At 50.7% G+C, this 24228-nt stretch overlaps 1 protein-coding gene across 1 annotated transcript in view; it reads right to left on the bottom strand.

Annotated features, from left to right (window-relative positions):
• Positions 1-4581: 4581 nt before the first annotated feature.
• The window catches only part of METTL2A (methyltransferase 2A, tRNA N3-cytidine), a 34553-nt gene continuing 14906 nt past the window's right edge, over positions 4582-24228 (bottom strand). Inside the window, exons 8-9 of the mRNA XM_075350290.1 lie at positions 10940-11005; positions 4582-5073 (exon numbers count right to left, since the gene is read on the bottom strand). Coding sequence (XP_075206405.1) covers positions 4901-5073; positions 10940-11005 — 239 coding nt within the window. The 3' untranslated portion in view covers positions 4582-4900. The remainder of the gene's footprint in view (positions 5074-10939; positions 11006-24228) is intronic.

The raw sequence follows: 24228 nt of genomic DNA on the forward strand, positions 1-24228 counted from the left end.
GGCATTGCCACCAGATATGTATGTACGAGCCTCTTTCTCTCAGACATCTCCAACAGGTGTCCGATGAACGAGGGGACATAGCTTTAATTGTCGTTGGGCATCTATACCACCGTATCAAGCTCTTGTAGCTTTTCTTCTGCGTCAGAGCACACTAAAGAAGAGTGCTTAGTGAACAGTAGAATCTTAGCACGGTCACCCTCAGAAAGGCGTCTCCCCAGATCCTTCTTCCATTTGGTGAAGCAAAGACGTTGTGGACCTCTAGTAGTCACCGTGTCCAGAAACAGGTTGTACAGCAATGAGACCAGATGGGCAGCAGGGTACCTATTCAAGCAAAGCTGTTCAAAAGCAGTAGGAGCTCTAAAAATATTGTCGCTTGTTGTTAAAGACCAAATATAGCTTTTCACCTGCTCGTATAAAAACCAAGCCCCCGGAGGAACCAGTGCTTCTGGGAAAAGAGATGATAGAGATCTAAGTTCTGAGTTGTCTATGTAGTCTTTGACCATGGGATTATTTTGTTTCTTCTTGTGCAATATGGATTGGCCGCCAGATGCACCTGCTGGAAACCCCGGGTTTCCGCAAAGTGGAGTGAGCAGACCAGGGATAGTGGTTAGCTTAATCGCCTCCAAATTTCTTCTGACCCACCTAGACAAATTCTGTACCAGAAACGATATCTCTCGCACGGAGTCAGGAATGCTTTCTGGCAACCAAATCTCAGCCAATGGGCCATTGTCTGTCTTGTTATACTCGATATTCACCCAACACTTGTTTTTGAGATATTTTATTCACTGAGTTCACTATATGATAAAATTGATGTGTTGATGTGATGTCTCAGGTCGGTACAAGTTCGTAAACACCAAACATGTATACTTTTTATCTAAGGGGTTAAACAAAAACGTTTGTCCAAAAAAAATAGTGTACGTTTTGTGCCATTTTCCGCAACCCGTAGCATTCTCATTTTTCGAGATCTATGGCTCAGTTATGGATTATTTTTTTTCTCAAGCTGACGTTTTTAACAGTACCATTTTTGTGCAGATGCTACATTTTGATCGCCTGTTACTGCATTTTGCGACGACCAAAATACATAATTTTGGCGTTTGGTAAATGGCGTAGGGGAACAAAAATTCCAATCAGATTAATTGATTTTATATTTTGATAGTTCGGGAGTTTCTGAACACAACGATACCAAATGTGTGTATATTATTTTAACCCTTTCATTTTCAATGGGGCGAAAGGGGGTTGATTTGAACTTAGGGTTTTTTTTAAAACTTTTTTTTTATTTTACTAGTTCCCCCTAGGGGGCTATAAGGATCAGCAGTCTGATCACTCATTCTTTTCTCCCTATCAGAGCAGCACCGCTTAGGCTATGTGCGCACTAGAAAAAGTGATTTTTCGCAAGAACATTTCTTGAGAAAGTTTTGGGAGTTGAAGATTACTGCATCTGCGGTTAAAAAACGCACCAAAACCGCAGGAAAAATGCATGCGGTTTTGCCACGTTTTTTCCGCAGGTTGAAAAGGTAATTTCCTTCTGATATAGATGGAGAAATAGATAGATAATTGATAGAAATATAGATAGATAGATAAATAGATTATGGATAGATAGATCTATAGATAGATAGATAGATAGATAGATAGATAGATAGAGGGGATAGATAGATAGAGAGATAGATAGATAGATAATGGATAGATAGATAGATAGGATAGATAGAGGGATAGATAGACGACAGATCAAATCAATAGATAGAGTCCCTGTGAGGACACTGCATTTCTCCCGAGCGGTTGTGTGTTCACATTACCGCCCGTGAAAAATGACCTGTAATTACCTCTGCAGGCTCGTTGCGAGGCTGCATTCAGTACAGTGTCAGTCGCGACTGGGTGCCAGAGTTGTAGGACCTCGGTGGATTATGCCGGAGCTGTGTGTTTGGGAGGGGTTAATAAAGGGGTGAAAGAGGGGGCTTTTTGTGTTTTATTTAAAATAAAGGATTTTTCGGTGTTTGTGTTTATTCACTTTACTTACAGGTTAATCATGAAAGCTGTCTCAGACGCTGCCATAATTAAAGCCTGAACTTAGTGGCGGCGATGCGCTGCCATTAACTCGTTATTACCCTGATTGCCACTGCATCACGGCAATAGGAAGAGCCAGGGACACTCCGGGACTGCCGCATAATGGATGTGACAGTCCCGGGGCAGCTGCGGGCTGACAGTCTCGGCTGCGGGAGGGAGGGGGGGGGGTGGCATTAACCCTGTCCCTCGCCCTCCCCAGCCTGAGAATACCGGGCTGCCGCTGTGTGTTTACCTCAACTGTACGGTAAAAATACAGCGGAGCCCACATTTTTTTTTTTTTTGTTTTTTTCTATGCACGTTTGATTTGTATATGTATTTTATAAGTCTGTGTGTGAGTCTGATGTGTGTGTTTACTATATGTCTGTGTCTTAAATTGGTAGGTTGACTCTATACGTATTGGGTATTGATTAACCTAAAAAAAAAAGTTGCAACTTGCATCAGACATGATTGTTGGTGGTGTGACAGGAAATGTGAATCATAATCAAAGGTGATACTACCACATGTTATAGCGTTGTTCTCTTTGTGTATTATTGCCAATGATACCTGAATTTCTCCTTTTTGTAATGTAACTTCCTACAATAAAAAAATTGATTGGATAAAAAAAAACAAAAAAAACTATATGTCTGTGTCTGATATGTGTGTGCTTACTCTCTGCTCCGCTTCCTCTTCCTTTCCTAATGACATCACTTCCCTGCAAAACGCAGGGCAGTGATGAACATTACCGCAGGTAAACCACGGCTATACCGAGGCTATACCGCACATCATTTGCAACCTGCGGTATACCTGCGGTATTTCGCGATTACATTACAGTGAATGGAGTGAAATACCGGGGGTACCTGCGGAAAAGAAGTGACATGCACATTTTCCCAAGAAATTCTGCAGAAAGAATTTTCTTGAGAAAAAAAAACGCAGTGTGCGCACAGCTATTTTTTTTTCCATAGGTTTTGCTGGGAAATGTCTGCAGAAAGATTACAAACATTTCTCAAGAAATTTCTGCAGCAAAACCGCGAGTAAAAACGCAGTGTGCGCACAGGGCCTTAGAAATCGGAAGAAATGCTCATCTCTTATAACCTGCAGTACTTGGCTGCTTGTTACAGTATCTGAGTCATGTGATCTACAGGAGTCATCACAAAACCCTGTGCTACCATGACAACCAACGGCACTACATGATCCAGTCACGTGACTTCCGGTGATGGCCAGCGAGTAAAGTTTTTTTGCGACTACGATTTAAATGGTGCTGTCACATTTTGACAGCGCCATTTAAGGGGTTAACAGTCACGGGCGGATCTACTTGTGCCTGCCAGGCACACATCAGCTGTACAAATCAGCTGACATATGCGTGAATCGCCGCAGGCTGCCTGCAGCAGCTGGCGGGGATTAACACTATGACCGCTAGGACGTAATTTTACTGCCTGCGGTCGTTAAGCGGTTAAATATGCAAATAGCGCCACCAAAAAACTTTAGCCCCACAAATCAATATCGACCCTTAAAAAGGGCCTTGTGCTACATTACTTGATACGGGATAATAAGCCAAGCCAGAAACTCCATTTGGGAGACATGTTCTGAGGTGTTTGCCCTTTATTAGTGCAAAGGAGATCAAGATTTGGCTGGGCGAGAGGCCTCTGATAGGGGATCTACGGGTTAACAATTCTCCATCTCAAAAGTGACAAATTGGGGTACAGAGACTTATAAGCCATGCAATGCTCTTCTGGGAATATATGCAAATTGCCTTTTCACAGAGGAATGGACCTTTAGTAAGTTTTTCATGGACAACCCCTTTAACCCCTTCCCGACCTTAGGCCTGTTTCACATGTCAGTGAAAAACACAGACGTTCTTCACCGACGTGTAAAACACGCACATGTCCCTCCGTGCATCCACATGCATTGCACATGGACATTACTCACCTGTCACGTTCCTGCTCTCCATAGTGCTGAACTCCTCGGCTCTGCAGCGTCCGCCCACCGCTCTATGCAGCTACTTCCGGGTCGGCTCTGGCTGCATTAATGAATAATCATGAGCCGGGCAGGAAGCTGCAGAGAGCTGAGGCTGCACAGAGCGTCATGGAAAGGCGAGTTGCAAATGTTTAATATTTTCAATGCACGTGTTTTTCTGGTACATGTTTCACGGATCACAACATAGTGTGGTCCGTGGGACATCAGTGATGCCAGAAAAAAACGGACATGTCTCCGTGCAGTAATCACGGACACACGTGTACACCGCACGGAGACACGGTCAGTGAGAAATCACTGATGTGTGCGCAGACCCATTCATTATAATGGGTCTGCGTATGTCAGTGATTCTGGTATGTATTAAAAAAAGCACAAACGTACAAGAATCACTGACATTTGAAACAGGCCTTAGATGCACTGGTACGTCCAAGGCAGTGTTAACTCGCATCTTTACCTGCACATCGGATGATATGATCCTTAATCCTTCACTTGCCCTTGTGAGGTGATGAAATTAAAAGCTGACCTTACCTTAACTTGACCACCAAATGCAATACAAAAAGAAAGACTAGCAAAGTTAAAAAAAAAAATCTTTATTTATGTAAGAAAACATTTCCAGAATTAGTTCTAGAGGAATATGTCCAAAAGGTAAAAAAACAAGGACATCCAATGTTGGGCATGAGAAACAAGCCATTGTTCCATTGTTACAAAGGCCTTTTCTTCAGTTGGACTTTACATGTATTGGGGGATGTGAATGGTCCTTTTGGCAGTTGTGACTTGGCAATGACTATATATAATGGATGGAAGGCTGATCAGGAGTGCCTGCACATCTAAAAGCTTCCATAAAATAGATAAGGTCCCTTTTGTAGCACAGACAGACATCTTCTCCTTCCTATGGCAGTGTTTCGTGGGGCGGTGTTACCTTGGTGTTTGGTTTGCGATATTTACACTGAATCCACACCCGGTACATTGTCAGCTGTTTACCACGGTTTACTTGAAGCCTGCGATCCACTGTATTTTGCACCTTCTCCAAGCCGGCAGTAGTAAAAAAATTTCCAAGTTCATCTAGGAAGAAAATAAATATAGTCACTATCAGAAAGACCCCAGAATACCATTAGTTACAGATTTCCCCCAAAATTTTAGATACTACCCGTGTTTCCCCCAAAAAAAGACAGGGTCTTATATTATTTACTAGAAGGTGGCCTGATTCTACGCATCGGGTATTCTAGAATTTACGTATTGTGTAGTTCATGTATGATTTTTGATAGATTATATATATATATATATATATATATATATATAGATGTTGTTGTGTGTAGTTACCAAGTGTTTGTGTAGGGGCTGTACATGTTCTGGGTGTTGTCTGGGTGTGACGGGGGGTGAGAGCGGTGTTGTATGTGTGTTGCGTGTGTTGCGTTGTTTGTGGAGCGCTGTGTGTCTGTAGCGTTGTGTGTGTGTGTGTGTTGCGCGGTTTGTGTGTGTGTGGTGTGTTTTGGGGGGAGGTATGTTTTGTGCAATGTGTGTGTTGTGCGGTATGTGCGTATATTTGTGTGTGCCGCGGTGTTTGTGTGTTGGGTGTTGTGTGTGTGCAGCGTTGTCTGTGTGTGTGGGTGTCTGTGTAGGGCAGTTGTTTGTGGTTCACAGTGTGTGTGTGTGTGTTGTGGTGTGGTGTGGTGTGCAGTGCAGGCGCGCGTGTGTGTGTGTGTGTGTGTGTTGGGGGGAGGTGCGCACTCCCAAACGTGCTCCATCCCCCATGCAGCGCACTCCCCATCGTGCTCCATCCCCCATGCAGCGCACTCCCCATCGTGCTCCATCCCCTATGCTGCGCACCCCCCATCGTGCTCCATCTCCCATGCTGCGCACTCCCAAACGTGCTCCATCCGCCATGCTGCGCACTGCCAAACGTGCTCCATCCGCCATGCTGCGCACTCCCAAACGTGCTCCATCCGCCATACTCCGCACTCCCCATCGTGCTCCATCCCAGATGCTGCGCACCCCCCCATCATGCTCCATCCCCGATGCTGCGCACCCCCCCATCGTGCTCCATCCCCCATGCTGCACCAGCATCAGCCTCTCTGCCCCCAGCATCAGCTTCTCTGCCCCCAGCATCAGCCTCTCTCCTCCCAGCATCAGCCTCTCTCCTCCCAGCATCAGCCTCTCTCCTCCCAGCATCAGCCTCTCTCCTCCCAGCATCAGCCTCTCCTCTCTGTCCCCAGCATCAGCCTCTCTCCTCCCAGCCTTCCCCAGCATCAGCCTCTCTCCTCCCAGCCTCCCTCCTCCCACCCTCCCCCAGCATCAGCCTCCCTCTCCCAGCCTCCCCCAGCATCAGCCTCCCCCAGCATCAGCCTCTCTTCTCTCAGCCTACCTCTCCCAGCCTCCCTCCTCCCAACCTCCCTCAGCATCAGCCTCCCTCTCCCAGCCTCCCCAAGCATCAGCCTCCACCAGCATCAGCCTCTCTCCTGCCAGCCTCCCCCAGCATCAGCCTCCGCCAGCATCAGCCTCTCTCCTTCCAGCCTCCTCCAGCATCAGCCTCCCTCTCCCAGCCTTCCCCAGGATCAGCCTCTCTCCTCCCAGCCTCCGTTCTCCCAGCCTTCCCCAGCATCAGCTTTCCCCTCCCAGCCTCCCTCAGCATCAGCCTTCCCCAGCATCAGCCTTTCTCCTCCCAGCCTCAGCCTCTCTCCTTCCAGCCTCCCCCAGCATCAGCCTCTCTCCTTCCAGCCTCCCTCAGCATCAGCCTCCCCTTCCCAGCCTTCCCCAGGATCAGCCTCTCTCCTCCCAGCCTCCTTCCTCCCAGCCTCCCCCTCCCAGCCTCCCTCAGCATCAGCCTTCCGCTCCCAGTCTCCCCCAGCATCAGCCTCCCCAAGCATCAGCCTCCACCAGCATCAGCCTCTCTCCTTCCAGCCTCCCCCAGCTTCAGCCTCTCTCCTTCCAGCCTCCCGTTCCCAGCCTTCCACAGGATCAGCCTCTCTCCTCCCAGCCTCCTTCCTCCCAGCCTCCCCCTCCCAGCCTCCCTCAGCATCAGCCTTCCCCTCCCAGTCTCCCCCAGCATCAGCCTCCCCAAGCATCAGCCTCCACCAGCATCAGCCTCCACCAGCATCAGCCTCCCCAAGCATCAGCCTCCACCAGCATCAGCCTCCCTCGTCCCAGCCTCCCCCAGCATCAGCCTCTCTCCTCCCAGCATCAGCCTCTCTCATCCAAGCATCAGCCTCTCTCCTCCCAGCATCAGGCTCTCCTCTCTGTCCCCAGCATCAGCCTCTCTCCTCCCAGCCTTCCCCAGCATCAGCCTCTCGCCTCCCAGCCTCCCCCAGCATCAGCCTCCCCCAGCATCAGCCTCTCTTCTTCCAGCCTCCCCCAGCATCAGCCTCTCTCCTTCCAGCCTCCCCCAGCATCAGCCTCCCTCTCCCAGCCTTCCCCAGGATCTGCCTCTCTCCTCCCAGCCTCCGTCCTCCCAGCCTTCCCCAGCATCAGCTTTCCCCTCCCAGCCTCCCTCAGCATCAGCCTTCCCCAGCATCAGCCTCTCTCCTCCCAGCCTCAGCCTCTCTCCTTCCAGCCTCCCTCAGCATCAGCCTCCCCTTCCCAGCCTTCCCCAGGATCAGCCTCTCTCCTCCCAGCCTCCCCCTCCCAGCCTCCTTCAGCATCAGCCTTCCCCTCCCAGTCTCCCCCAGCATCAGCCTCCCCCTCCCAGCCTTCCCCATGATCAGCCTCTCTGCTCCCAGCCTCCTCCAGCACGCCGTGCTCCTCTGCCGACACTCACACACCCGATCGCATCCACTCACACACACCCGATCGCATCCACTCACACACACCCGATCGCATACACTCACACACACACAGACACTGACGATATCGCACATACGCGCTCACAGTCACAACATCCGGAGATACCACATGCTTCTGGCCATGTGATCCTCCGTCAGGTCCTGGAAGGTCACAACAGCACAGTATCGAGGCCGAGAAGCAAGCGATATCGCCGGATGCTGTGAGTGTGTGGATGCGATGTGAGGTGTGTGTGAGGTGTGTGTGAGGTGTGTGTGAGGTGTGTGTGAGGTGTGTGTGAGAGTGAGTGTGATCTGATGTGTATGTATGTTTGTGTGTGTGCTGTTATGTGTGTGCGTGTGGATCTTCCGCAGCTGCAGGACCTTGATGCGCTTGTAACCATGCGAGCAGGGGCCGGGGGGGGATTGTACAGTACTCACCTCCGTGACAGCCGTGTCAGTTCGGGGAATGCGCGGGGGGAGGGAGGGGGCGGGGCCAGAGCTAGCGTGCATTGCGTGAGGTGGGCGGGGCGAGAGGCCAATCTGTGGGGGGGCGGAGCCTGGGCGAGCGGCTGGCCAATCCGTGTGGGGGCGCAGCCTGGGCGAGCGGCCAATCCGTGTGGGGGGGCGGGGCCATGGCGAGCCCAGCGGCCAATCAGCTTTGTGTCACCGTAAGGACACAATTTTGGAGCATGACAGAGACAGACAGACAGACAGAATAAGGCAATTATATATATAGATTTCCCTGAAAAATGGGCTAGGGCTTAGTTTTCAGGGGATGTCTTATATTTTCCCATGAACAGCAATGCACATTTATTCTTGAACAAAAAAACCCCCAAAATATAATCGTGTCATTACTTTCTGGAACGTCAACATTAGTGATGGGCGGACCCGGTGCCTGAGTGCCAGACCCGGGATTTTGAGTGTTTGATCCGGCACTCATGAAATTAAAAAATAAATAAAGAAAAAAATAAAGAAAATAAGAATGAAGTGATCGCTTCATACTTACTGAGGCTATGGTGCAGATGTAAACTGCTCCCACGTGGCTGTAAGCTGCTCCTGCGACCTCCCTGGGCCGCTCATCATTGCTCATACATATGCACTGCTTTCCCTGCCCACCGGCCGTCCTGGCACCTGTCATTGGTTGCAAAAAGACGCTGTCACACAAGCTGGGGGCACGTCTCACTGCAACCAATGACAGGCGCTGTCTGCGGCTCACAATCATGATTCATAAACCAGGAGGCTGAGGATGAGCAGAGGAGGAAACATCGTGGGCGCAGCTTATTCTGAGCCTTCTGCTTCATGAAGCAGTTGGCTCAGGATGAGCAGAGGAGGAAACATCGCAGGCACAGCTCATCTAGGGCCCCCTGTTGCATGCAGCAGGAGGCTCCAGATGAGTAGAGGAGGACACATCATCGTGGGTGCAGAGATCTGCTCATCCCTCCCCCCCATCCAGAGGTCTTACCTCCAGATCTCCACTTCTATTATAAACTCCATGCCCACGTGGACTTAGAAAAAGAAAGTTTATTCTAAAGCGGGATGCATTTTGAACACGCTCCACCATCACGTGACAAATTACGTCATACCTGGAAGGAGCCCGTACATTCTAGCATCTACTTTTATTTTCAGTGCAAGATCTAGACGCACGCAGCTCTGGAAGTGAATGCGCGACCTGGAAGCAGCGACCTGCCATGACAGAGCTTCGCTGAGTTCACCGGTTGCACTACTATCCCCCTATCCCTTCCACCAACATTTTTAGTCACCAGAATCTGATACCCTTAGACTAAGGCGGGCTTTACAAGTTGCGACATCGCTACCGATATATTGTCGGGGTCACGTCGTTAGTGACGCACATCCGGTGCCGGTAGCGACATCACAATGTGTAATTCCTAGGTGTGACGATGAACGAGCGCAAAAGCGTAAAAAAAAAAAAAAAAATTGCTGATCTGTGTGTCACGTTATTCATTTCCATAATGTCGTTACTGCTGCAGGTACGATGTTGTTCGTCATTCCTGCAGCACCACACATCGCTGTGTGTGACACCGCAGGAACAACAAACATCTCCTTACCTGCGTCCACCGGCAATGCGGAAGGAAGGAGGTGGGCGGGATGTTACGTCCCGCTCATCTCCGCCCCTCTGCTTCTATTGGCCGGCCGCACCTCCCCCTTGAAGGAGGGATTGTTCGCCGGTCACAGCGATGTCACCGACCAGGTATGTGCGTGTGAAGCTGCCGTACCGATAATGTTCGCTACGGCAGCAAGCAACAGATATCGCATGTACGACGGGGGCGGGTGCTATCGCGCTTGACATCGCTAGCAATTGCTAGCGATCTCGCAGCGTGTAAAGCCCGCCTAATTCTGGTCTGGCACCAGATATTTTAAAAAAAAAATTAACAGGTCCGCCAGTCCTGGATTTCTGTAAGTCCACCTGTCTCTAGTCAACATTTCGCATTATTCCTATTACTGGTTGAGATGCAGATTTTCTTATCTGATGTTCTATTCTCATGGTGCAAAACCAGTCCTATAGTGGTGGGTACATACCATGTTTAAAAAGGGTAAAATTACCTGCTTAACTTATTCTCTATGTGCTGTTAAGTTTACCCCCAAAAGAAAGCAAACACTCCCTAAATTAATAGGACTTTCCAGACCCCAAACAATTAGAGTTAGCAATGGGCTCTCGCATACAAATCTGCATCACGGTCAGGTCCCAGGGACTTGACAGCGACCCAGATCTCGGTGTGAGAGCTCATCCACCTTCGGCACTTACCAACTCTAATTGTTTGGGGTCTGGTGCTTTCTTTGATAAAGAGTCCTGCTGTATTCTTTAACTTTTTTAGCTGCTTGGATACTTCCTTATGAAACCGCAACCAGGGCTTATTTTTAGAGTAGGGCTTATATTTTAAGCACACTCAAAAAAGCCCCCAAAATCTTACTAGGGCTTATTTTCAGGGAAACAGGGTATTACATGGTTCTAAGAAAAAAACCCTGGCAAATCACAAATGCCAACTCCAGATGTGCTCCACATGTCCATAACGTCCCTTTAAACTACTCTGGTTACTTAGGTTGAAAAAAGACCTAGGTCCATCAAGTTCATCCTTCCTCCACCAATTATGTGCCTAAAACAACGACATCTTTCTAAATGGATATGTTTATTTGGGTCTGTTCTAAAGACTTGCCTTGTGTAAAGAAGTAGACTCTTGTCCCATCTCCTCTGACGTAGAAGTTTTCAGAAAGACAGCGACCTGTAAGATTATAAATTGTAAGTGAACGCGAAACAACAAAATCCTTTCAACAATGCGGCCATTAAGGGATCCATCTCTGGTATGACCACAACTCAGCTCTATACTAGACGTATATTCCTATTATCTTTCATTGTTACCTATGCAAAGGACGGTCACGTCAAATTTATGTTAATAAAACCCGAAAGGAAGAATAAAGTATGGTGTGCTGTGTAGTGGTTTGACAATATGCACCCATGTAAAGAGGCAAAACATTCTTTACAGTGTCTCTCTACACAAAAAGAAGGGAATTTTGTTTACTTACCGTAAATTCCTTTTCTTCTAGCTCCAATTGGGAGACCCAGACAATTGGGTGTATAGCTACTGCCTCCGGAGGCCACACAAAGTACTACACTTAAAAGGGTAAGGCCCCTCCCCTTCTGGCTATACACCCCCCCGTGGGATCACGGGCTCCTCAGTTTTAGTGCAAAAGCAAGAAGGAGGAAAGCCAATAACGGTTTTAAATACAAATTCAACCCGAGAAACAACCTCGGAGAACTGAACTGTTCAACATGAACAACATGTGCACCCGAAAAAAACAAACTTCCTAAGAAAACAGGGCGGGTGCTGGGTCTCCCAATTGGAGCTAGAAGAAAAGGAATTTACGGTAAGTAAACAAAATTCCCTTCTTCTTTGTCGCTCCTAATTGGGAGACCCAGACAATTGGGACGTCCAAAAGCAGTCCCTGGGTGGGTAAAAGAATACCTCGTGATAGGGCCGTCAAACAGCCCTTTCCTACAGGTGAGCCACCGCCTGAAGGACTTGTCTACCTAGGCCGGCATCCGCCGAAGCGTAGGTATGCACCTGATAATGCTTGGTAAAAGTGTGCAGACTCGACCAGGTAGCCGCCTGGCACACCTGCTGAGCCGTAGCCTGGTGCCGTAATGCCCAGGACGCACCCACGGCTCTGGTAGAATGGGCCTTCAGTCCTGATGGAATCGGAAGCCCAGCAGAACGGTAGGTGTGAAGAATTGGTTCCTTGATCCAACGCGCAAGGGTGGATTTGGAAGCTTGCGACCCTTTACGCTGACCAGCGACAAGGACAAAGAGTGCATCCGAGCGGCGCAGAGGCGCCGTGCGGGAAATGTAGATCCTGAGTGCTCTCACCAGATCCAATAAATGCAAACCTTTTTCAAATTGGTGAACTGGATGCGGACACAAAGACGGTAAAGTGATATCTTGATTGAGATGAAAGGAAGATACCACCTTGGGAAGAAATTCTGGAATTGGACGCAGAACTACCTTGTCCTGGTGAAACACCAGGAATGGAGATCTGCATGATAACGCCGCCAGCTCGGACACTCTCCGAAGAGACGTGACCGCCACTAGAAAGGCCACTTTCTGTGAAAGACGAGAAAGGGAAACCTCCTTCATAGGCTCGAAAGGCGGCTTTTGGAGAGCAATTAGAACCTTGTTCAGGTCCCAGGGCTCCAACGGCCGCTTGTAAGGGGGGACGATATGACAAACCCCTTGCAGGAACGTGCGTACCTGAGGAAGTCGCGCCAGGCGTTTCTGAAAAAATACGGATAGCGCGGAGACTTGACCCTTAAGGGAGCCAAGCGACAAACCTTTTTCCAACCCAGACTGCAGGAAGGAAAGAAAAGTAGGCAATGCCAAAGGCCAGGGAGAAACTCCCTGAGCAGAGCACCAAGATAGGAATATCCTCCACGTCCTGTGGCAGATCTTGGCGGAGGATGGCTTCCTAGCCTGTCTCATGGTGGCAACCACTTCATGAGATAAACCTGAGGCCGCTAGGATCCAGGACTCAATGGCCACACAGTCAGGTTCAGGGCCGCAGAATTCAGATGGAAAAACGGCCCTTGAGACAGCAAGTCTGGACGGTCTGGTAGTGCCCACGGATGGCCTACCGTGAGGTGCCACAGATCCGGGTACCACGACCTCCTTGGCCAGTCTGGAGCGACGAGAATGGCGCGGCGGCAGTCGGACCTGATTTTGCGGAGCACTCTGGGCAACAATGCCAGGGGTGGGAACACATACGGTAGCCGGAACTGCGACCAATCTTGAACTAAGGCGTCTGCCGCCAGAGCTCGGTGATCGTGAGACCGTGCCATGAAAACCGGGACCTTGTTGTTGTGCCGTGACGCCATCAGGTCGACGTCCGGCATCCCCCAGCGGCGACAGATCTCCTGAAACACGTCCGGGTGAAGAGACCATTCCCCTGCGTCCATGCCCTGGCGACTGAGAAAGTCTGCTTCCCAGTTTTCTACGCCTGGGATGTGAACTGCGGATATGGTGGATGCCGTGTCTTCCACCCACGTCAGAATCCGCCGGACTTCCTGGAAGGCTTGCCGACTGCGTGTTCCCCCTTGGTGGTTGATGTATGCCACCGCTGTGGAGTTGTCCGACTGAATTCGGATCTGCTTGCCTTCCAGGAACTGTTGGAAGGCTTGTAGGGCAAGATAGACTGCTCTGATTTCCAGAACATTGATCTGAAGGGTGGACTCTTTCCGAGTCCACGTACCTTGAGCCCTGTGGTGGAGAAACACTGCTCCCCACCCTGATAGACTCGCATCTGTCGTGACCACCGCCCAGGATGGGGGTAGGAACGACTTTCCTTTTGACAATGAGGTGGGAAGAAGCCACCACCGGAGAGATTCCTTGGCTGCCTGAGAGAGGGAGACCTCCCTGTCGAGGGACGTCGACTTCCCGTCCCATTGGCGGAGAATGTCCCATTGTAGTGGACGCAGATGAAACTGCGCAAAAGGAACTGCTTCCATTGCTGCTACCATCTTCCCTAGGAAGTGCATGAGGCGCCTCAAGGGGTGCGACTGGCCCTGAAGGAGAGATTGCACCCCTATCTGTAGCGAGCACTGTTTGTCCAGTGGAAGTTTCACTATCGCTGAGAGAGTATGAAACTCCATGCCAAGATATGTTAGTGATTGGGTCGGGGTTAGATTTGACTTTGAAAAGTTGATAATCCACCCGAAACTCTGGAGAGTCTTCAGTGCCACGTTCAGGCTGTGTTGGCATGCCTCTTGAGAGGGTGCCTTGATAAGTAGATCGTCCAAATACGGGATCACGGAGTGACCTTGCGAGTGCAGGACTGCTACTACTGCTGCCATGACCTTGGTGAAGACCCGAGGGGCTGTCGCCAGCCCGAAAGGTGTTCGCTTCCTATAACGAAGCGTAGAAAACGCTGATGCTCTGGCGCAATTGGCACGTGGAGATAAGCATCCTTGATGTCTATTGATGCTAGGAAATCTCCTTGAGACATTGAGGCGATAACGGAGCGGAGAGATTCCATCCGGAACCTCCTGGTTTTTACGTGTTTGTTGAGCAGCTTTATATCCAGGACGGGACGGAACGACCCGTCTTTCTTTGGCACCACAAACAAAGTGGAGTAAAAACCGTGACCTTGTTCCTGAAGAGGAACAGAAGTCACCACTCCTTCCGCCTTTAGAGCGGACACCGCTTGTAGCAGAGCATCGGCTCGGTCGGGCGGTGGGGAAGTTCTGAAGAAGCGAGTTGGAGGACGAGAGCTGAACTCTATCCTGTACCCGTGAGACAGAATGTCTCTCACCCAACGGTCTTTGACCTGTGACAGCCAAATGTCGCCAAAGCGGGAGAGCCTGCCACCGACCAAGGATGCGGAGAGAGGAGGCTGAGAGTCATGAGGAAGCCGTCTTGGTAACGGTTCTTCCGGCTGGCTTTTTTGGGCGTGATTGAGTCCGCCAAGAATCTGAGCCCCTCCGATCCTTTTGAGTCCTTTTGGACGAGTAGAATTGGGACCTGCCTGAGCCTCGAAAGGACCGAAAACCAGACTGTCCCCTCCTCTGTTGGGGTTTGTTTTGTCTGGGCTGAGGTAAGGATGAATCCTTACCCTTGGAGTGTTTAATGATTTCATCCAAACGCTCACCAAACAATCGGTCACGAGAAAAAGGTAAACTGGTTAAGCACTTCTTGGAAGAAGAATCTGCCTTCCATTCTCTCAACCACAGGGCTCTGCGTAAAACCACAGAGTTGGCTGACGCCACCGCCGTACGGCTCGTAGAGTCTAGGACAGCATTAATCGCGTAAGACGCGAATGCAGACATTTGAGAGGTCAAGGGTGCCACCTGCGGAGCAGATGTACGTGTGACCGTGTCGACCTGTGTAAGCCCAGCTGAAATAGCTTGGAGTGCCCATACGGCTGCGAATGCTGGCGCCAACGACGCTCCAATCGCTTCATAGATGGATTTTAACCAGAGCTCCATCTGTCTGTCAGTGGCATCTTTAAGTGCCGCCCCATCTTCCACTGCAACTAGAGATCTGGCTGCAAGCCTGGAGATTGGAGGGTCCACCTTGGGACACTGTGTCCAGCCCTTGACCACGTCAGGGGGAAAAGGATAGCGTGTATCTTTAAGCCGTTTGGAAAAACGCTTATCTGGATAAGCGTGGTGTTTCTGGATTGCGTCTCTAAAGTCAGAGTGGTCCAGAAAAGTGCTTAATTTACGCTTGGGATACCTGAAATGGAATTTCTCCTGCTGTGAAGCTGCCTCCTCCGCAGGAGGAGCTGGTGGAGAAATATCTAACATCTTATTGATGGACGCTATAAGATCATTCACTATGGCGTCGCCATCCGGGGTATCTAGATTGAGAGCGGCCCCAGCATCAGACTCCTGATCAGTTACATCCGCCTCATCACACAGAGAGTCGTCCCGCTGGGACCCTGACCAGTGTGATGAAGTTGAGGGTCGCTCATAGCGAGCCCGCTTAGGTTGTCTGGGACTGTCGTCCGAGTCAGAGCCGTCACCCTGGGGTGCATGTGACACCCCCGGAGCTAGGAAGTGGTCCAGCTGAGGGGGACAAGGTGGCAATGAATCAACAGTGCCCATGGTCTGAGTTACTGGTCTAGACTGCAATGTTTCAAGAATTTTAGACATAGTCATAGACAATCTGTCAGCAAAAGCTGCAAACTCCGTCCCTGTCACCTGGACAGCATTCACAGGTGGTTCTCCCTGGGTCACCTCTAGCAGCGGCCCCGGCTGAGCAATTGCCACAGGGGCCGAGCACTGCACACAATGAGGGTCAGTGGAACCTGCCGGTAGAGTAGCCCCACATGCGGTACAAGCAGCATATAAAGTCCGTGCCTTGGCACTTTTGCTTTTTGCGGACGACATGCTGTTGTCTCCTTGAGAAATCCAAGGAGGGTATATAGCAGAAAATCACCAGCGACTGTACAGTGCAAAGTATTGCCAGCACAAAATACAAAGTACACTATGGCACAAGTGGGGGAGAGCCCTTGAGGGCTGCTTACCGCCCGCTGAAAAGCGGGTGTGAGGTCGTAGAATCCCTTGTCTGAGTCTCCCCGTCTCCCCTCTGCAGCTCAGCGTGCAGGCAGGAATGGCTGCCGGCGTCCTGTGAAGAGGGGCGGACCGTGGGCGTCACAAACAAAAGTGCGAGAAACTGCGTCCCACTGTGCCTAGTGTGAGGGCTGGAGTATGTAAAACAGACTCCAGCTCTTAGCGCTGCTGGTCTGTACAGCGTCCCGCCCTCCTCCTGACTGGCAGGTCTGGGGGCGGGAACGATACGAACTAGGCCGCAAAAGCCGGGGACTGTAGTAATCTAGCGCGGCCGTCATATATGCACGGCCAGCGTGGAAGCCCCCGGCGCACCACAAATTCCAGCCGCGACGCAGTAAAAACTGACCCCCGCGGCCGGATCGGCCGATCGTACTAAGTCACCTCACTCAGCAGAGCTGTAGTGAGTAACGGCACAAGCGCAGCAGCGCTGTTTACCCCGGCGCACTAACACACCCAGCAATGCTGCAGTGTGCGTGCGATAAGCACGGGGACACGGAGTACCTTGATGGAGCAGGGTCCTGTCCCTGAGGAAACTCCGCTCCGTATCCAGCAGATCCTCCAGGGGCTGTGGATGGAGCACGGCCTCAGTGCCCGGAGACCGGTAAAGTCCCACTTCACCCAGAGCCCTAATGGGGATGGGGAAGGAATCAGCATGTGGGCTCCAGCCTCCGTACCCGCAATGGGTACCTCAACCTTAACAAACACCGCCGACAGAAAGTGGGGTGAGAAGGGAGCATGCTGGGGGCCCTCGTATGGGCCCTCTTTTCTTCCATCCGACATAGTCAGCAGCTGCTGCTGACTAAACAGTGGAGCTATGCGTGGATGTCTGGCCTCCTTCGCACAAAGCATAAAACTGAGGAGCCCGTGATCCCACGGGGGGGTGTATAGCCAGAAGGGGAGGGGCCTTACACTTTTAAGTGTAGTACTTTGTGTGGCCTCCGGAGGCAGTAGCTATACACCCAATTGTCTGGGTCTCCCAATTAGGAGCGACAAAGAAAGAGAATTTTGTTACTTACCGTAAATTATTTTTCTTATAGTTCCGTATTGGGAGACCCAGACCATGGGTGTTTAGCTTCTGCCTCCGGAGGACACACAAAGTACTACACTAAAAAGTGTAGCCCCTCCCTCTGAGCTTATACACCCCCTGGTAGCCAGTCCTAGCCAGTTTAGTGCAAAAGCTGAAGGAGAATAGCCACCCACAAGTAGAACCGAGTAAGAACCGGAACAACCGGAGACTCTGTCCACGACAACAGCCGGTGATAACACACGGAACAAGAAAATTGCCAACAGGCAACAGGGAGGGAGCTGGGTCTCCCAATACGGAACTATAAGAAAAAGAATTTACGGTAAGTAACAAAATTCTCTTTTTCTTTATCGTTCCTTTGGGAGACCCAGACCATGGGACGTTCCAAAGCTGTCCCTGGGTGGGAATAAACAGAAAAAACTAAGAAGTAGGCGGAGCCTAACTTCACAAGTGGACGACAGCCTCCTGAAGGATGCGTCTGCCCAAGCTCGCATCTGCCGAAGCATGAGCATGCACTTGGTAGTGCTTCGAAAAGGTATGCAGGCTAGTCCAAGTGGCAGCCTGACAGACTTGTTGAGCCGTAGCCTGGTGCCTGAAAGCCCAAGAGGCACCGACAGCTCTGGTCGAGTGTGCTTTGATCCCCGGCGGGGGAGGCACCTGAGTACTCTGGTAGGCGTCCAAAATGGTCGATCTAATCCAACGGGCCAAGGTCGGCTTAGAAGCAGAGAGACCCTTGCGCCACCCTGTGGTTAGCACAAAAAGAGGTGCACCGCCTAAGCGCAGCGGTGCGAGACACATAAATCCGGAGAGCACGCACCAGATCGAGAGTATGCAGCGCTTTCTCAAAGCTATGAACAGGGGCCGGACAGAAGGAAGGCAAGGACATATCCTGGTTAAGGTGGAAGGGAGAGACCACCTTAGGAAGAAAGTCTGGGGTCGGACGGAGAACTACCTTGTCTTGGTGAAAAACCAAAAAAGGCGACTCCGAGGAGAGCGCAGCCAAATCAGAGACTCTCCTGAAAGACGTTATGGCAACTAGAAAGGCCACCTTTTGAGAAAGACGATACAAAGAAACCTCCCTAAGGGGCTCGAAAGGGGGTTTCTGCAATACCGTGAGGACCAAGTTAAGGTCCCAGGGATCCAAGGGCCGCCGATAAGGCGGAATGATGTGAGACGCACCTTGCATGAAGGTGCGGACCTGAGCCAGCCGGGCAAGACGCCGCTGGAACAGCACTGATAGAGCTGAGACTTGTCCCTTGAGAGAGTTGAGGGACAGTCCTAGCTGCAGACCGGACTGTAAAAAAGACAGAAGGGTCGGCAATGAGAATGGCCAAGGAAAATGGCCGGAAGAGCGACACCAGGACAGGAAAATTTTCCAAGTCCTGTGATAGATCTTGACGGAGGAAGACTTACGGGCCCGAGTCATAGTGGAGATGACTTCAGGAGGAATACCAGAAGCCGTCAAAATCCAGGACTCAAGAGCCACGCCGTCAATTTGAGTGCCGCAGAATTCGGGCGGAAAAACGGACCTTGCGAGAGCAGGTCTGGACGGTCCGGAAGATGCCACGGCATCTCCACGGACAGTTGGAGCAGGTCCGGATACCAAGCTCGCCTGGGCCATGAGGATCGTGGGAGCGAGCCACGTAAACCGGAACCTTGTTGTTGTGACGGGATGCCATTAGGTCCACGTCCGGAGTGCCCCACTTGCGGCAGATTGACTGAAACACTGCCGGGTGCAGGGACCACTCGCCACCGTCCACGGATTGACGGCTGAGATAATCTGCCTCCCAGTTTTCTACGCCAGGGATGTGGACTGCGGATATGGTGGACCCCGAGTCCTCCACCCATTGAAGGATGCGTTGGACCTCCAACATTGCAGGGCGGCTGCGTGTCCCGCCTTGGTGATTGATGTAGGCAACCGCTGTCGCGTTGTCTGACTGGACTCGAATGTGCCTGCCCGCCAACAGGTGGTGAAAGGCTAGGAGAGCTAGAAGCACAGCTCTGGTTTCCAGCACATTGATTGAAAGGGCTGACTCGGACGGAGTCCAAGTGCCCTGCGCTCTGTGGTGGAGATGTACCGCTCCCCAGCCGGATAGGCTGGCATCTGTTGTGAGAATCACCCAGGACGGAGTCAGGAAGGAGCGCCCTTGGGACAGGGAGAGGGGTCGAAGCCAGCACTGAAGAGAGCTCCTGGTCCGTGGCGACAGAGCCACTAACTTCTGTAAGGAGGAAGGCCGCTTGTCCCAACAGCGGAGAATGTACAGCTGAAGAGGACGCAGATGGAACTGGGCAAAGGGAACCGCCTCCATGGAGGCCACCATTTGACCCAGCACCTGCATCAGGCGCCTGAGGGAATAACGGCGGGGCCTCAGGAGAGAGCGCACCGCTAGCCGGAGAGACTGCTGTTTGATTAAGGGCAACTTCACAAGTGCCGGCAAAGTCTCGAACTGCATCCCTAGGTACGTGAGACTCTGGGTCGGAGTCAGAGTGGATTTGGGAAGATTGATAATCCACCCGAATTTGGCTAGGGTGGCGAGAGTGAGCGAAACACTCCGCTGACAGTCTGCGCTGGATGGACCCTTGACCAGAAGGTCGTCCAGATAAGGAAGCACTGCTAACCCCTGGAGGTGCAGGACCGCAATTCACTGCCGCCATGACCTTGGTGAATACCCGAGGGGCCGTGGCTAACCCGAAGGGGAGAGCCACGAATTGGAAATGATCCTCTCCTATCGCAAAACGTAACCAACGCTGATGTGACACTGCGATTGGCACATGTAGATAGGCATCTCTGATGTCGATGGACGCCAGGAAATCCCCTTGGGTCATAGAGGCAATGACTGATCGTAGAGACTCCATGCGAAAATGCCGCACCCGGACATGCTTGTTGAGAAGCTTGAGATCCAGGATAGGCCGGAAGGTACCGTCCTTTTTTGGAACTAGGAAGAAATTTGAGTAAAAACCTCTGAACCGTTCCTGAGCGGGAACTGGGACAATCACTCAGTTTGCCTGCAAGGACGCCACGGCCTGCGAGAAGGCGGCAGCCTTGGAGCAGGGGGGAGTTGAGAGAAAAAAAAATCTGTTTGGTGGGCTGGAAGAGAATTCTATCCTGTAGCCGTGAGATGTCTCTCACCCACTGATCGGAGACTTGCTTTAACCAAGCGTCGCCAAAGTGGGAGAGCCTGCCACCGACTAAGGACGTGGCTGGAGCGGGCCGAGAGTCATGAGGAAGCTGCCTTAGTGGCAGAACCTCCTGCGGTCTTCTGCGGACGCGCTTTTGGGCGCCAATTGGATTTCTGATCCTTGGCTGAGTTAGCGGACGAGGCGGAAGGCTTAGAGGATGACCAGTTGGAGGAACGAAAGGAACGAAACCTCGATTGATTCCTACCCTGGGCGGGTTTCCTGGTCTTTGTTTGTGGCATGGAAGTACTCTTCCCGCCAGTAGCTTCTTTAATGATTTCATCCAGCTTTTCACCAAACAGCCGTGAACCAGCAAAAGGGAGCCCAGCAAGAAACTTCTTGGAAGAAGCATCTGCCTTCCACTCTCGAAGCCACAAAATCCTGCGGATAACAAGAGAATTAGCTGAAGCCACCGCAGTGCGGTGAGCAGCCTGTAGCATGGCAGACATGGCATAAGTTGAAAAGGCTGAAGCCTGAGCAGTTAAGGTAACCATCTCAGGCATAGATTCCTTGGTGAGGGAATGCATCTCCTCTAGAGAAGCAGAGATGGCTTTGAGAGCCCACACTACTGCAAAAGACGGGAAAAACGCGGCCCCCGCAGCTTCATACACAGATTTGGCCAGAAGGTCAATCTGACGGTCAGTGGAATCCTTAAGTGAGGTGCCGTCAGCCACCGACACAACGGTCCGGGCTGAGAGCCTAGACACCGGAGGGTCTACCTTTGGGGAGTGAGACCACTCCTTGACCACCTCAGGTGGAAATGGAAACCGGTCATCAGAACCACGCTTTGGAAAGCGTTTGTCAGGGCAGGCCCTGGGTTTGGTCACAGCGGTCTGAAAACTGGAGTGGTTAAAGAACACACTCTTCACTCTCTTAGGCGAGGTAAACTGATGTTTTTCTGCCAGAGAGGGTTGCTCCTCTGACACTGGCGGATTGAGATCCAGCACAGAATTAATAGAAGCAATCAAATCACTAAGATCTGAGTCACCCTCAGAGAAATCGAAGGGATACATAGCCTCCGAGCCCCCAGTGAGGGCATCCTCCTCATCTTGAGAGTCAGCTCTTGAGACAGAGCCGTGGGATGGGGAGGGGGAGGAAACCCTGCGCCTTCTCTTAGAAGGACGGGGTCTGGGATCAGATGATGAATCCTCCGTGAGCTCCGATGGACGGAGGTCAGAGGATAGGAATCCTCTGTCAAGAGTATTAGAGGCACCCTGTGAGGGGGGCTGATGCATATTCATCAAAGTCCTGGACAAAAGTCCCATGGACTCAGCAAATGACTGGGATATGGACCTAGAAATGGACTCTACCCAGGCCGGGGGTTCAGTCACAGGTGCAGCAGCAGCCTGAGAGACCACTGGGGGTGAGACTCCAGGCTGTGGCACCGCCAAGTTAGAGCAACCATCACAGTGTGGATAAATGCTCGGCTCAGGCAGCAGGAGCTTACATGCAGTGCCTGCAGAATAAAGCTTTGGAGCCTTGCTCCTTGTGTGAGACATGCTGCTGGAGTGGGGGCTTTGCAGAGAATGAACCCCAGGGAGAATATACAGAGATCCACAACCGGAGACCGGCTGTGGCTTACCAGACCGCTGAGCGCGGTGTTGTGTGCCCTCCAGATCCCAAAGCCCGGTCCCCCAGTCGCAGCACCTCAGCAGAGATGCAGAATGCAGGATGTCCCAGAGCAGAGTGAACTCTGCCTGAGAAACTAGGGGGCGTTCCTATAAAAGAGCGGGAACTGGAGGGCTATAGAGACCTGCAGGGAAGGAGGGACACCCCAGCAGTGGGGAGTGTCCCTCTTCAGTGTAGAACGGCCGCCGGGAGGAACCGAACCTGTCCCTCTGCATGAGTGACATGCGAGGGCAGGAAAATGAAACTAGGCCTCCGGCGAAGCCGGGGCCTAAATTTAAGCGGCGAGGCCGACAAGCAGGCACCATCGGCGCGGTTCTCAGGCAAAAGCTAGAGAACCCGCCGGAAAAGTTAAAACAATCACATACAGCATACTCTCCCCTTACAATAAAGAACCGGGACCCCCAACATAAACGTCTCAGGTACTTAGCTGCTGAGACGCAGGGCCATGTCCCTGGGGATGAGTGCTCCGGTCCAACAGAATCCTTAAGGGGCTGTGGATGGAGACCGGACTCCTGCCAGGCATGGAGACCGTGCTGGCTCCCACTTCAAGCCAGAGCCCAGAAGGGATGGTGAAGGAGCGCGGCATGTAAGGCTGCAGCCTTGTAATCAACCTTAACAACACCGCCGACACAGTGGGGTGAGAAGGGACATGCCAGGAGTCCAGACATGGACCCGCTTTTCTTCAAACTCTTTCCAAAAGTCAAACAAATCAGATGAGAATGCATGTGTGGATGTATGCCTCCTGACACAAAGCGATAAACTGGCTAGGACTGGCTACCAGGGGGTGTATAAGCTCAGAGGGAGGAGCTACACTTTTAAGTGTAGTACTTTGTGTGTCCTCCGGAGGCAGAAGCTAAACACCCATGGTCTGGGTCTCCCAAAGGAACGATAAAGAAAGGAACCATTAGCTGTATGCTGGAGCTATGGATATTTGTCATACGAGTCCAGCAAATCCTAAGTCTAGATGTGGATATAGGGCTATTCCCAAAATTGTAAACTAGTCTCTATCCGAAAGTAAAGGAAGAGCTTACTGACCAATGGCTGTGTCCCCCAGCAGTCCCAAGAATAGGCGCTACAGAGGCCTGTCTTGAGTCTCAGAAACCAATGGAGAAGGAGTACAGTGCCCAGCTATTCCTGTCAGTCCCAAAGACAATTTAGGGAACAAACATACAAATCTACATCTGGTCCAAATAATAAGGTGCATGACACTAACAAATTTATATAATTTTTATATATATATATATATATATATATATATATATATATATATATATATATATATATATATATATATATATATATATATATATATATATATATATATATATATATATATATATATATATATATATATATATATATATATACACACATACATACATACACACATACATACATACAGTTAGGTCCAAAAATATTTGGACAGTGACACAAGTTTTGTTATCCTAGCTGTTTACAAAAACATTTTCAGAAATACAATTATATATATATATATATATATATATATATATATATATAATATGGGCTGAAAGTGCACACTCCCAGCTGCAATATGAGAGTTTTCACATCCAAATCGGAGAAAGGGTTTAGGAATCATAGCTCTGTAATGCATAGCCTCCTCTTTTTCAAGGGACCAAAAGTAATTGGACAAGGGACTCTAAGGGCTGCAATTAACTCTGAAGGCGTCTCCCTCGTTAACCTGTAATCAATGAAGTAGTTAAAAGGTCTGGGGTTGATTACAGGTGTGTGGTTTTGCATTTGGAAAATGTTGCTGTGACCAGACAACATGCGGTCTAAGGAACTCTCAATTGAGGTGAAGCAGAACATCCTGAGGCTGAAAAAAAAGAAAAAATCCATCAGAGAGATAGCAGACATGCTTGGAGTAGCAAAATCAACAGTCGGGTACATTCTGATAAAAAAGGAATTGACTGGTGAGCTTGGGAACGCAAAAAGGCCTGGGCGTCCACGGATGACAACAGTGGTGGATGATCGCCGCATACTTTCTTTGGTGAAGAAGAACCCGTTCACAACATCAACTGAAGTCCAGAACACTC

Source organism: Anomaloglossus baeobatrachus, chromosome 5 (genome assembly GCF_048569485.1).
Source record: "Anomaloglossus baeobatrachus isolate aAnoBae1 chromosome 5, aAnoBae1.hap1, whole genome shotgun sequence".
Taxonomy (NCBI): domain Eukaryota; kingdom Metazoa; phylum Chordata; class Amphibia; order Anura; family Aromobatidae; genus Anomaloglossus; species Anomaloglossus baeobatrachus.